We start from the raw sequence: 13,273 nt of genomic DNA, 5'->3' as shown, positions 1-13,273 counted from the left end.
GTGTTCATATAGTCCAATCATATAGAAAAGGAATCCTTACTACAACACACCTTGACAGATGCCCAATATAACATATCCTAGATACATGCGTCATTTTTCTTCCTTCTTTTCTACTTCCCTTCCTTCCTTCCTCCCTCCCTTCTTCCTTTCACCTTTTCTCCTTCTTTCTTCTTTCCTCCTTCCTTTGTTCCTTCCTTCTTTCCTTTCTTCCTTCTTTCCTTTCTTCCTTCTTTCCTTTCTTCCTTCCTTCTTTCCTTTCTTCCTCCTTCCCTCCATATCTTTTCTTTCTTTCTTCCTTTACATATGTATATAGAGCTTTATCATTTACAAAGCACTTTCACATAGAGCATCTCATTTGATCTTCATTACACTTTGTGAAGCAAGAAGGACACATAATGTTATCACCAATTAACAGATAAAGCTGAGAGATGATGAATGACTTATCAAGGTCACACATATCCAGTGGATGGTAGTTAGGGCTAGAACTCAGGTCATCTTACTCTGAATCCAAGGCTCTATTCTCTATAAACCATTGCCCTTTGTCTTTTTGTCTCTTTGAGCTATTTTATCAGATTCCATCCCATGTTCTGAATTCAGATCTAATGTATGAAGGGCACTGTGATACATATGATAGCATATTAGTCAATAACTTTCAATCTCCCCGGTAAATATCTATCTATCTATCTATCTATCTATCTATCTATCTATCTATCTATCAGCAAGAAGCATGATATAGTGAAGAGAGGAGTAGGATATAGTGAATAAGGGAGCCAGGAAGACCTGGGTTCAAATCTCACCTCAGAATCATATAGGCTATGTGACTCTAGGCAAATCACTCAGTGCCCCTAGGTAACCCTCTAAGACTCTAGGATACAGACCAGCTACTGAACTGCATTAGTAGGGGACCTTATAGGGAATTCTCTACTCCCAAGTAAATCACAGGTTCTGTCAAAAAAGGAAAAAGATTTTTAAAAGTATGTACACACATGTGCTGACATGCTATAGGTGAAGCTCCTCCTGCTAAGACTCTCTCCTGGGGACTCTTCCATCTACCTGAAAATCCCAAGAAAGAGAATTCCAGAAAAAGCCCTCAGACTTTGCTCCTCTGAGAGTGCTTTTCAAGTTTTGCTTTGTATTTTGCTGAATGTGGTGGGCATAGACATTCCTAGGATTTCATTAGCTGTGTGACCTTGGGCTAGTCACTTCAAGCCTTTGGGACTCAGTTTCCCAATCAGTAAAATGAGAAACAGAGAGACAAAGAGAGGTGACTATATAATGTTTCAAGTTTTGCAAAGGGCTTTCTATACAATATCTCATTTGATCCTCACAATGCCCTGAAAGAGAGGTTCCTCATGTTGCAATGAGGAGACTGAGACTTAGGTTATTCTACTTGCCCAGAGTCACACCACTGGTAATTTTCAAAAGTGGGATTCAAACCCAGGTATTCCTGACTGAAAGTGCAATAGGTTCCCCACACTATGATGTTGCTGTTCAAGAAAGAGAAAAGGAGAGAGACAGATACAAAGATATTGAGAGATAGAGAGACAGAAAGAAATAGATGGAAAGATGCAGAGGAAAAAGATAGCAAACAGCATACAGATAAGTGGAGAGATTTTCTCCACACGAATTGAAAACATCTTTCCACTTGTCCGTTTGTCTCTGAGAGAGCATAGATTTAGAGAGCACACATTTAGAATTTGGGGGGAGGGTCTCTCTGAAGACTACTTTAGAAGGTAAAATTGTCCTGAGATTCTTCCTGCAATTGTTTTTACTGATATGTAATATACCCTTCCCATCCCAGTCAGCCTTAAGCCTGAGATGGTTGAGAAACATATAGCAGCCCTCCAAAGTTCTAGAATACAAACATTCAATGATATATTTTGCACTACATTGTGTTCCAAATGAAATCTATCTGATATTGGTCTCTTCAGCTCCATCAGGACAAGATAAAATTTGGAGATGAGCATTAATACCTCTGCTCTTGTCTTGGTGCTTCCAGGTAGTCTATGTGACTATGAATTTGATCACAGGTGGCAAGTTTTGACATCTCACAATAACAATACATCACCCTTAAGTTACTCCTCCAAGAATAACAGTTTCCCAAATCCTAGTAAGAAAGAGCTTACAGGGCTGGGATTAGAAATTTTCTTTGAAGAATCTGAAGTTGAGCTGTTCACAGTGACTCTTCAGCACCTTGGCCAGAGCTGGAGATCCACAGAAGAACACCTGGACTTTGCCCTTGTTTTCAGCAGCTACTTTTTGGAACACCTGAAGCAGAGGAGAAGGAAGAAGAGGAAGGGACAGAGGACACTGGTCACAAATTTAGAGCAGGAAGAGAACTTAGAAATAATCTACTTCAACCTCTTCATTTTATAGATGAGGAAATTGTGGTCCAGAAAAGTGAAGTGGATTGAAATAGGTAGGAAATCTTGGTTGAAGACAGAAATTAAACCAAGCCTCTGTCACTAACTCCATGCCCCTCAAACAAGGCACATAATTTTATGGGTCTTCTCCTTCTTCCTAGACTGGAGTAGCCTCCTCTCTCCACCATGTGCTATAGAGCTTATAGGGACCATAGTGTTGTCTTTCCATGACCTTAAATTATAGCCAAAAGCTTGCTATGAGTCCTATGCATGGTCCTCAGTTTCCCCATCTTAGAAATGGAAAGGATCATCCCTATTTTCCCTGGGAGAGAGGAGATGTGATTCTGTGGGTAAGTTCCTAGATGGGAAGGAGAACCACAGGATAGTATGAAAGTACTAATGTGTTTGATTACTTTAAACTGTATTATAATTCTATGATGCCATCAGGTCCTTACTTTGCCCCAGTCTGGTCTCCCTGGCTGGGTCCTTGTCTTCAGCCCAGTGATGGAGTCTTTGTTTTCTTTCTTGGCCAGGAGATCAAGTGCCATCTGTAGGCCAATGGCTTTCATGTCATTCTTGCCCAGGGCAGAAGTCATGTACATGTGCAACTCCAGGAAATGGCCTAGGGGCAAGAGAAGAGAGAGAATACTTTGAGGAGAGGCCAGTTCATCTGAGGTAGGACATGATCCAGTTCTACCCCTTCTAGTGTTTGAGATAGCAATGAAAAGGCTCTGAAATTAATTTATTTAACCAACTTATAATTCAATACTTGAAAATATTTGTGGTTTCACAAGTATGGGAATTCCCCAAAACAGATCACAATCCCCTTAGCACCTTCCTTGACCTCTCCTGTTCCTACCCCATTCCCAGTTTCTGTTTATTAGGGTGCACATGAGTGCTACTTCCTTTGCGGGCCATACCAAGCTCTGAGACTCATCTTAGCTTACCTCCTGGTTCCTCTTCGACCTGATCCATCTCAAGCTTGGTCAGCAAACTCACAAACCACTCAAATGACTTCTGGTCTCGGTTGATCCAGATGAAGTCCACCTAGTGATATTAATCCATCAGTTAGTAAATATACCATTAACCTTTTTTCATTAACTTTTTCAAGGTACTTTCAGTTCAGCTGATTATCTGAGCACCTACTATCCACAAGGCTCTGGGTGAAGAGTATTTCACATTTATTCTCACATTTGCTCTTTATGACAACCACTTGTGCTACTACTGCTGCTGCTGCTGCTGCTATTACTACTAGCTAGCTAGCGTTTATATAGCACTTCAAGGTTTGCAAAGTGCTTTACAAATATTATTTCATTTTATCCTCACAACCTTGAGAGGTAGGTACTATTCGTATCCTCATTTTACAATTGAGGAAACTAAGACAAAGGGAGTCTAATGAGTTGCCCACGGTTACACAGCTAGTAAGTGCCTGAGGACGGATGTAAATTCAGGTCTTCCTGGCTCCAGGTTCTGTGCTCCACCTAGATGCTAGGATTCCTTTACATTCATTGATCTATGATTATTATGCTTATTTTTTCAGATGAGGAAACAGAGACCCAAATAAGTCATAAGATCATAAAATCATATATTTTGAGCCAGAAGGGACCTTGAACATCATCAAGCCCAACCTGCTCATTTTGCAGATAAGCAAAGTGAGGTTGAGAAAATTAAGTGATTTGTTCAAGCTTAGATAGACAGCCAGGACACAAACCTGGATGTCCTGGCTCTCAACCCTTCCCTTGGAATACCTAGGACTGGATGCCCTCTTTCATCATGAAACGCAGGCTGATTTTCTGTGTAAGGGTCAACCCATTTGATCTGTTGCAGGTGTAGTATAGTGTGCTGGACCTGGACTATGGAGAACTGGGTGGGAAGCCTGGTTGTCTCCCCTATTAGACTATAAGCTCCTTGAGGGCAGGGGCTGTTCTTTTGTATTCCCAGGGCTTAGCACAGTGCCTGGCATAGTAGACTCTTAATAGATGTTTATTCAATTGAATTAAAATCAGGAGTATAATACTTGGAAACCACTGAGAAGTTATCAGGAAAGGACTTTGTGATCCTTAGAGTGCTATCTAAATGTAAGCTGTTATTAATGTTAGTAGAATGGGGCCCGTCAGTGACCATTCTCTCTTGGAGCCAGCAAATAGAATCACAGCTTCTAAAAGTCAGAAATCATCCAGTTGGACACCCTTATTTGGCAGTGGAGAAAACTAGGGCCCAAAGAGAAGTAACCTATCTAAAGTCACACAGCCAGTTTGGCAGCAGAGCTGAGTCCAGAACCAATGTCAAAAGTCACAAATCTAGATCTGGAAAGGAGTTTGAAAAGTCATCAAGTTGAACCTCCTCATTTTACACATGAGGAACCTGAGGCCTAGAGAGGCTGTGGGTGACAGAATCAGGATTTGAACTAAGGTCTTTTGACTTCAACTTCTGCAACTTTACCATGTTACCATGAGGTCTCTCCTGACTCTCTAGACAGTTTCCTTTCTGACCTAGATGCTTAATAAAGAGGGCATCTTAAACTGGTTTGGGTGCAGTGAGTGACTTTGGAGGAGATGTGGGGGGTGAGGGGTGGTGGTGGAATAAACCCTTTTGCAAAAATGGAAGATTTAGAGCAGGGATTCTTAATCTTTTTGGTGACATGGACCCTTTGGCAGTCCAGTGAAGCCTATGGATTCCTTCTTGGAATAATGTGTTTAAAGGTATGAAATAAAATAAAATGCAAAGGAGGCCAAAAGCTAGTGAGAATAGGGATTCATTTTTTTTTTCATCCAAGTACATGGACTTTCCAAAGAATCCCTAGCTAGAGGGAGTTTCAAAAGATATTATGGGAGCTATAGCATTCCTACCAGCACCACCAAAGCCAATAGGACCTGTTTTACAAGGAGATGGGGTAGTGATCACATACTCAATGTTATTTGAATGGCCAAGGAATATTATCTTTCCCTCCATCCCTACTCCCACAGCACTAGACACATTTTCCCTACTAGAAATTTATTTCTTTGTGTTGATGAATTTCTAGCTTTCAAAATGAGACATAATTTTTTATTTAAATGTAAACTTAGGAGACATTAAAATCATTGACTCTTCGAAATCTAATAGAGCCTCTCACTCAATGCAAGAACCCTCTCTGCAGTGCCCTTGACAAAGATTCAAATACTTCTCATGCCAGAGAACTCATTCCTGTGAAAGCCAAGCCCCTAATTTTGTTGTATAACAACTCTAATTGCTATGCATAATCTAAATCTTCCTCTCTGCCTCCCCGGATCATACACACCTGCCAGTCCTAATTTTTCCCTCAGAAACTATACAGAATAAGTATGATCCTTCTTCCATATGACAGCCTTTCCCATCTGCTTTGATTAGTTTAATCAGATGGTTTCTTCCTGTTAGGTAATGAAGATCCTCTCCCAGAAAAGGTGGATGAAACAGAGGAGGGGGAAAGCAGATCCCCAGGGATAGGGCAGCATGGAACATTGGGCATCTGAGAAAGGTGGATGGGGGAGGTAGGGCTGGGAGAGGCTTTGGGGGAAGGTGTAGGAAAGCAATGAAGGGTTCCAGCAGGTAAAAAGTCATCTTATTCCTCCCCCTTCTTCTGTGAAGGATATTGTCTCTTGGGTTGTTATACATAATTAGAGAAAGATGTGGTCCCAGCCACCCCACCCTTAGAAAACCATCACTTACCTTCTGTAGCTTCATCTCATCATTTTTGACATTCTCACACCATGAGTAATGGCAGTTGGGGCAATTTCGCTTTCTCTTTTGGTGCCTGAGTAAAATCATCCAGAGAGGGCCAATGAGACATGTTGGAAACTGGGGTACGAAAAATGGAGGAAAGAGGAACAAGGGAAATGAAGAAAAAGGAAGGGAAGAAAGAGGGTGGAGTGGACCAAGATACTGAAGGAATTAGTTTTTTTTTTAAGTTAACCCTCCTACACTCCCACAATGTGATTGTCATGAGCAGACCTGGGGTGTTTGGAGTTACCTTTGGCTCCAGGTAACTTGACCTTGGACTGGTTATGGAATCTTTGGGTATACATAATATCAGTTTTTAAGACTTTGGTGATGAGCTCCTGACACCCTAGGGAACCTCCTTGCTGTCTGCTTTTAATTCTTGTTGCTACTTTTATTTTCCTAAACCACTTTTAATTGTCTTGGAAACTACTTTTACCCCTTGGATATTAGAATATGTTTTAATTAACCAGGAAGTTTATTTGGCCCCTCAGGCAGTGAGAGATCCAATCCATCAGAAGTGGTACCCCAACAAGGATAGGCTTGGAGTAAGAAAAACAAAAGAAAGAGAAGAAGGAGGCAAAACTCTCTCTAGACTTCAGCAGATCAGGGGCTGGTATGATGGATGAAATCTGAAATAACTGAGGAAATAAAGGTTCAAGCTTCTGAGCATATTGATTTATTAAATAATCCATGCCAATTGCATAACAAATCAGGACCAAACCTCCTCAGCTTGGCATTGGACCTTGAATATAGGGTGCGACAGATTTTTATGCATTGAAATAAAACAGTCAACAGGATATAAACCAGGATACAAGATCAAGTAATCTGATTTCAAATTGGAGGAAAGATTAGGGACTTTCCAAGTTGGAAGAGGAATGAGTGAGTTTTGGGGAGTTGGGAGTGGGGAGAGTGAGTAAGTGGACTTTGCCAGATATGAAACAGGATGTTATGCAGTTCCCATGATTAGTAAGTAGGTGGAATTCATAGGAAAGTGCAGCTAAAGTCATAAAATAGAGTCAGTTTTACAAGATAGAGTCAATTTGGTACACACAATTCCCTCACTGGCAAGTCAGTCACAGATCCCCTACTCACCTGTACATGATGCTCTGCAGAATGGAGGCAAAAGGGGTAATGCCAATACCAGCCCCAATCAATACTGCATGTTCAGAAGCAAAGATCCGTCGGGTTGGAGTTCCATAGGGACCATCCAAGTAGCACTGGGATGAGAGGAGGGAAGGGGTAGAATTTCATGCTTCTCCTGGCTCTGAGAACATTTGAACCTCTGGGTTGCTGAGCAGCCCTGGCCTAAGCCTCAGAGACTCCACTTCCCTGACCTACCCCACCCAGCCCCCCAACTCTCCTGGGGAGAAAAGGTCTCTTTGGAGAAGTCGTACAACCACAGTATCACAGAAGCTTAGATCTGGGAGAGTCCCCCTTGCCCAACCCCCTCACTTTACAGATACAGATTAAGAGTTAGGAAGTGCTTTGTCTATGGTAGCTAGGTTGGGCAGTGGATAGGGTTCTGGACTTGGAATTAGGAAGGTCTGAGTTCAAAGCCAGACTCAGACACTTGGCTGTGTCACCCTGAACAAGTCATTTAACTTCTCTTTGCCTTAGTTTCCTCAACTGTAAAGTGGGGATAAAAATTGTACTTACTCAGGGCTGTTGTGAGGATCAAATTAGAGCATATCTGTAAAGCACCTAACACAGTACATGGCACATAGTAGGTGCTATGTAGCATTATATAAATGTTAGTTGTTATTAGCTACTATTAAAATGCATGGCAAAGCAGAGACTAGAAAATGTATCCTTTGGGATAGGTATATACATAGTTCAGTAGAAAGATTATTGGACTGGCTTCAAATCTGAGCTCTGCCATTTACTAGTTACATGAGGTTGGGAAATTCACAATTTCTCTAGGTCTCAGTTTCCTCATCTGAAAAGTGAGGGAATTGGGCTGCCTCCAAGCTATAATCCTGTTATCCAGCAGCATGGTCTAATGGACAGTTTCCATTTGTGATGTCAATGGGGCATGATGTCATAAAATCATGGATGTAGTACTGGATGGGACCTTAGAAATCACCTAATTCACCCCCCTCCTTTCACAGATGAGACAATGGATGTCTAGAGATATGACTAGCCTCAGGTCACACCGAGGTAGAATTTGAATCTGTTTACTGACTTTAGAATCAATTATCTTTCTGTTTCACTCTGTTTCTACTCTGCCCCTCATTTTAAAGATGAGGAAACTGAGGCCCAGAGAGGTTATTACTTGCCCAAGACTGTATAGGTTAAATAAGTGATGAGCTCAAATTTGAACTCAAGTCTTTTAATCCTCAACTGAGTGCTCCTTCACCCATGGGGATAAGCCTTCCAATGGATTCTCCATCATAGCTTTGGTTTTTCCCATCCTTAGAAAAGAAGGACAATAGGGCAGCTAGGTGACACAGTAGATAGAGCTCTGGCCTTGGAGTCAGGGGGACCTGAGTTCAAATCTGGCCTCAGACACTTGAAATTTACTAGCTGTGTGACCCTGGGCAAGTCGCTTAACCCTCATTGTCTCACTAAAAAGGAAGAAAGGAAGAAAGGAAGAAAGAAAGAAAAGAAAAGAAAAGAAAAGAAAAGAAAAGAAAAGAAAAAAGAAAAGAAAAGAAAAGAATGACAATGCAGGTCCTCCTTGGGGCATATGGTTCACAACTTCTTTAAAGACTTCTCCCCAACCTCCCTCTTCCCCACCATACCCTCTTCACTTGGAGTCTGTTACCTTGATGTTGCAGAATCGGTGGTTTTCATTTAACTGAGTAAAGACCTATAAGGAACAGAAAGTTGGGCTGATCCAGGGGGCCACATTAGCTGTTTTCCCTGTTCTTGGCCACCACTTGGAAATCTTTTCCTAATGCGGGACTTGGGAGGAGGCCAGAGTAGTCCTAGCAGTATTTTTTAAAAGGTCAGATTTTTAAAAATTCAAACATTGGACACCAGGGTTGCTGTGGGGTACTGCCTCTATTCCCTTTGGGATCAATGCTTTTTCAGGAAGCTAGCATGAACAAGGGGACACGGATTTTTGTTGCATCGTGAGTGATATGGATTAAACACACACTTTTATTGCCACTATAGATGGCCCACTCTTCCTCTATCCCTGCGAGATAGGCAGGCCTCTTCATTCACTATCACCTGGGTATGCCATACCATGTTTATTCTTGGCTGAAAAAAGGGGCAGGGTTATACCCTTCTTCTCCACAAATGGAGGAAGGACTATATCCTGTATCCTGAGGACTTTCAAGGATATCAATTTAGCAGGAAACTGACCCTTAGAGGTTCCTGGAATAGAGCTCAGTACAAGAATGTAGTCACCAGGAAAAGAAAAGTAATCATTCTCCACTCCTAGCTCCTGTCTCCTTCCCCCCCTCCCCCCAACCTTCTCCAGGTCCCAGAGCCTCACACTTCTTGGCTGAGCCTTTTCTTCTCTCTCCTTTTCATAGTCAATAAAGTCTTCCTTCTTTGCCTGGGACAGTTTCTCAGACCTGTAGTTCATCAGTTGCACAGTGTTCTCGGTGCTAGTGGCCACTACTCCTTGAGTTGTATTAGCAGAATGAGCACCCAAGGCATGAATCTTGGTTTCCTGGAAACAAGAGTTTTCAGTGTAGGATGTTCTGATTTGCTTTCCTGCTTAGAAAGTCACTTCCTTTGGGTTCCCTTGCCTGGTTGGGCATGTCCAACTCTGGTTCCTTCTTTTCCCTTCCCCTCAGCCACAAGGTGTTGTTTTATCTTATGCTATTGGATATTTGTTCAGATGTGAATGATTGGTGTGGAATTGGCCTGGCGGCGTTTCATGGGGTCTCTCTTATCCCTGTTACAAGATTATAAACTCCCCAGGGGAGGCAGGAATAGGGTCTGGTCTCCTTTGTCTTTGTGATTTTATAAGCCTATGTATACATAAGCCATAGGATCAGAGGAACACAGATTTAAGAGTTGGAAGGGACCTTAGAGATGAATTGTCCTCCTCCCCAAACTCCTCACTTACCAGATGAGGAAACTGAGGCCCAGAGAGGCTACATGATTTCCCCATAGTTATACACATAACAAGGGGCAGAGCTGGGATTTGAACCCAGCTCCTCCGATCCCAAATACAGCATGCTTTTCACTGGACCACACTGCCTTAGTTCTCCACATCCTCTTACTACTCCACTTCCATGTCCTAATGATTTCTTTTACCCCTCTCTTTCCTATCAGGAGATGCTCTCAGAGCCTTCACTTTCCTCTAAGGTGTCAGGGTTTGAGAACAGTTTATCTTATCTCTCCCCAGTATTTGCCTTTTAACCGAGAATAAAGACTTAATACAAAGAGGTAAGCTTTAACCAATGGGATTTCAGACATCATCCAAAGAGTATTCTGGAGGCTAATGAAACCACACATCATAGGCAGTTTATGTAAGTCTAGCCCTGTGCAGACTTCTATTGCTCAGTAAATGATACCAACTGACTGAAGGGGGAGTACTCAGGTCACTGCCCTAGGCCTAGGTGTGCTGAGTTAGCTCTAACCTGCTTCTTAAATGTTCAATGTAAGCATTTACACCTTGGAAATCTGCAAACACTATAAACCAGGGCTTGGTTTATTGTTTTGTTGATTGCCTGGGCTTAAGAAAGTGATGGAAAATGTTAATAATGTAGATTAAATTCTGAAAGAGTTCGTAAGTACATTTTTTTTTGGCCCAGAAAGCTGGTACCAGCATACCTCTGGATGGGACCCATGGCTTTTGAGGAAAGACTCCATTATCCTTCAGTCACCTACCTGGAGCTTCCTCTGACTCCTTCTGAACTTCAGGCTCTGTGTGAGCCTCTTGACACCAAAACAAATAGGGTCAGAAGCCTTGAAGTATTCGTACAACCTATTTGTCCACTGTCCCTGAGATCTGATGTGTAGCCAGATGGTGCCTGGGAAGGGAATGAAATCAGAAAGGAAGAGAGGTCAAGTTGAATTTCGCAGAAAAGAAGAAAGAAAATAAATATGCATCTATTAAGCACTTCCTATGTGATAGGCGCTGTGATAAATGCTATAGAAAAATTTAAGGAGCCAAGATGGCAGAGTAGAGAAGTACTCAGCTGAGCTCCCCCAAATTCCCTTCAAAATAACTCTAAGATAATGCTTCAAACAAAATACTGGATCGACAGAACTAACAAAAGGTCAAGTGAAACAATTTTCCAGCACAAGACAACTTAGGAGGTCACCAGGAAAGTTCTGTCTCACCAGTGTGGTGGTCAGGCAGGCCTAGAGTTCAGGGCAGACCACACAGCTCAGGATGCTCTCTGGAGGTAACTGCACTGGTGGCAGCAGCAGCTTTGGGAGCTCTCAGCCAACGGACAGTGAGGGGATCAGATAACTGATTGGAAGGAGATTTCAGGGAACCCTTTACTGGCACCGAGTTCAGGACCCTATTGTATTGGCCATATGCAGTTCCAGGTTGCAGTCCTAGGGACAGTAGCACTCACAGCTGCTGTGGAACAAGGGCCCTGGGTCATGGTTCCAGGGTGGAGAGGAGTCGTTGTGGTTACCCATGGGGGAGTAGGGACTCTGATCTCAGTTCTAAGACAGAAGGGAACACTAACAATTGAGGCTTCAGGAGAGTGAGGGACCTGGTCACAGTCAGGAGGAGTGCTAGTGCTGGTAGTCACAGAGGAACAAGGTCTCTTTCTGGGTAAAAGCCACAGTACAAGCCAGGAGAGCAGTGATCACACCTCTCCCTAGATCATGCCACCTTAGAAACACCAAAACCCAAAAGCTAGCTCTGAAAACAGCAGCAAGAAAGGCCTGAAGCTTAGAACAATGCTGTCTCCACCCTGAGAGCAAAGCCCAATTTTAACATAAAGTTAAATGTCCAGAAAAAGGCCAGAAAAGTGAGCAAACAACAACAACAACAACAACAACAACAAAAGAACCTGACCACAAAAAGTTACTCTGGTGACAAGGAAGAACAAGACACAAACCCAGAAGAAGATAACAATATCAAAGTGGTTGCAAGCAAAGCCTCAAAGAAAAATGTAAATTGGATACAAACCTAACAAGAACTCCTGGAAGAGTTAAAAAAAAACAGATTTTAAAAATCAAATAAGAGAGGTAGAGGGAAAACTGGGAAAAGAAATGAGGGTGATGAAGAAAATTATGAAAAGAGAGTCAACAGTTTGGTAAAAGGGGCACAAAAATACTGAAGAAAATAAATCTATTTTTTAAGGCAATTGGGGTTAAGTGACATGCCCAGGGTCAAACAGCTAGTAAGTGTCAAGTGTTTGGTCTGAGGCCAGATTTGAAGTCAGGTCCTCTTGACTTCAGGGTCACTGCTTTATCTACTGTGCCACCTAGCTGCCCCTGAAGAAAATAAAATCTTAAAAAACAGAAAAAGTTATATAGTTTTTTTTTTAAAAAAAAAAGGCACAAAAACCCACTGAAGACAACTCCTTAAGAAGCAGAATTGGCCAAATGGAAAAAGAGGTACAAAAACTCACTGAAGAACTAGAATTGGGTAAATAGAAGCTAATAACTCCATGAGACATCAAAAAATGAACAAACAATAAAACAAAATCTATACTAGTGGAAGACTTTATCTTCTCAGAACTAGACAAGTCTAACCATAAAATAAGCAAGAAAGAAGTTAAGGAGATGAATAAAATTTTAGAAAAGTTAGATATGATTGACCTCTGCAGAAAATTGAATGGCAATAGAAAAGAGTATACTTTCTTCTTAGCTATAATGACACCATCACAAAATTGACCATATATTAGGGAATAAAAACCTTACAACCAAATGCAGAAATCCAAATATTAAATGCGTTCTTTTCAGACCATAATACAATAAATTATATTCAATAAAAGGCCATGAAAACATAGATTAAAATTATTTGGAAACTAAATAATCTAAACCTAAAGAATGAGTGAGTAAAAGAACAAATCACAGAAACAATCAATAATTTCATTAAAGAGAATGGCAACAATGAGACAATATACCAAAACTTATTAGATGCAGCCAAAGTAGTACTTAGGGGAAAATGTACATCTTTAAATGCTTACATCAATAAAATAGAAAGTGAACAGAACAATGAATTGGGCAAGCAATTAAAAAAGAACTGGAAAAAGGACAAATTAAAAAAAACCCAATTAAGCACCAAATTGGAAATCCTGAAA

The 13,273-nt window shown here is 41.5% G+C and overlaps 1 protein-coding gene across 1 annotated transcript in view; it reads right to left on the bottom strand.

The window, feature by feature from the left end:
- Positions 1–309: 309 nt before the first annotated feature.
- NOX5 (NADPH oxidase 5) overlaps positions 310–13,273 on the bottom strand; it is a 43,169-nt gene continuing 30,205 nt past the window's right edge. The window contains exons 10-17 of the mRNA XM_027851824.1: positions 10,890–11,032; positions 9,541–9,720; positions 8,863–8,907; positions 7,191–7,315; positions 6,048–6,132; positions 3,311–3,410; positions 2,819–2,985; positions 310–2,268 (exon numbers count right to left, since the gene is read on the bottom strand). Coding sequence (XP_027707625.1) covers positions 2,137–2,268; positions 2,819–2,985; positions 3,311–3,410; positions 6,048–6,132; positions 7,191–7,315; positions 8,863–8,907; positions 9,541–9,720; positions 10,890–11,032 — 977 coding nt within the window. The 3' untranslated portion in view covers positions 310–2,136. The remainder of the gene's footprint in view (positions 2,269–2,818; positions 2,986–3,310; positions 3,411–6,047; positions 6,133–7,190; positions 7,316–8,862; positions 8,908–9,540; positions 9,721–10,889; positions 11,033–13,273) is intronic.

This window comes from Vombatus ursinus, unplaced genomic scaffold, assembly GCF_900497805.2.
Source record: "Vombatus ursinus unplaced genomic scaffold, bare-nosed wombat genome assembly UNPS02009205.1, whole genome shotgun sequence".
NCBI classification, from domain to species: Eukaryota; Metazoa; Chordata; class Mammalia; order Diprotodontia; family Vombatidae; genus Vombatus; species Vombatus ursinus.
This window is presented reverse-complemented; position numbering and strand designations above follow the sequence as displayed.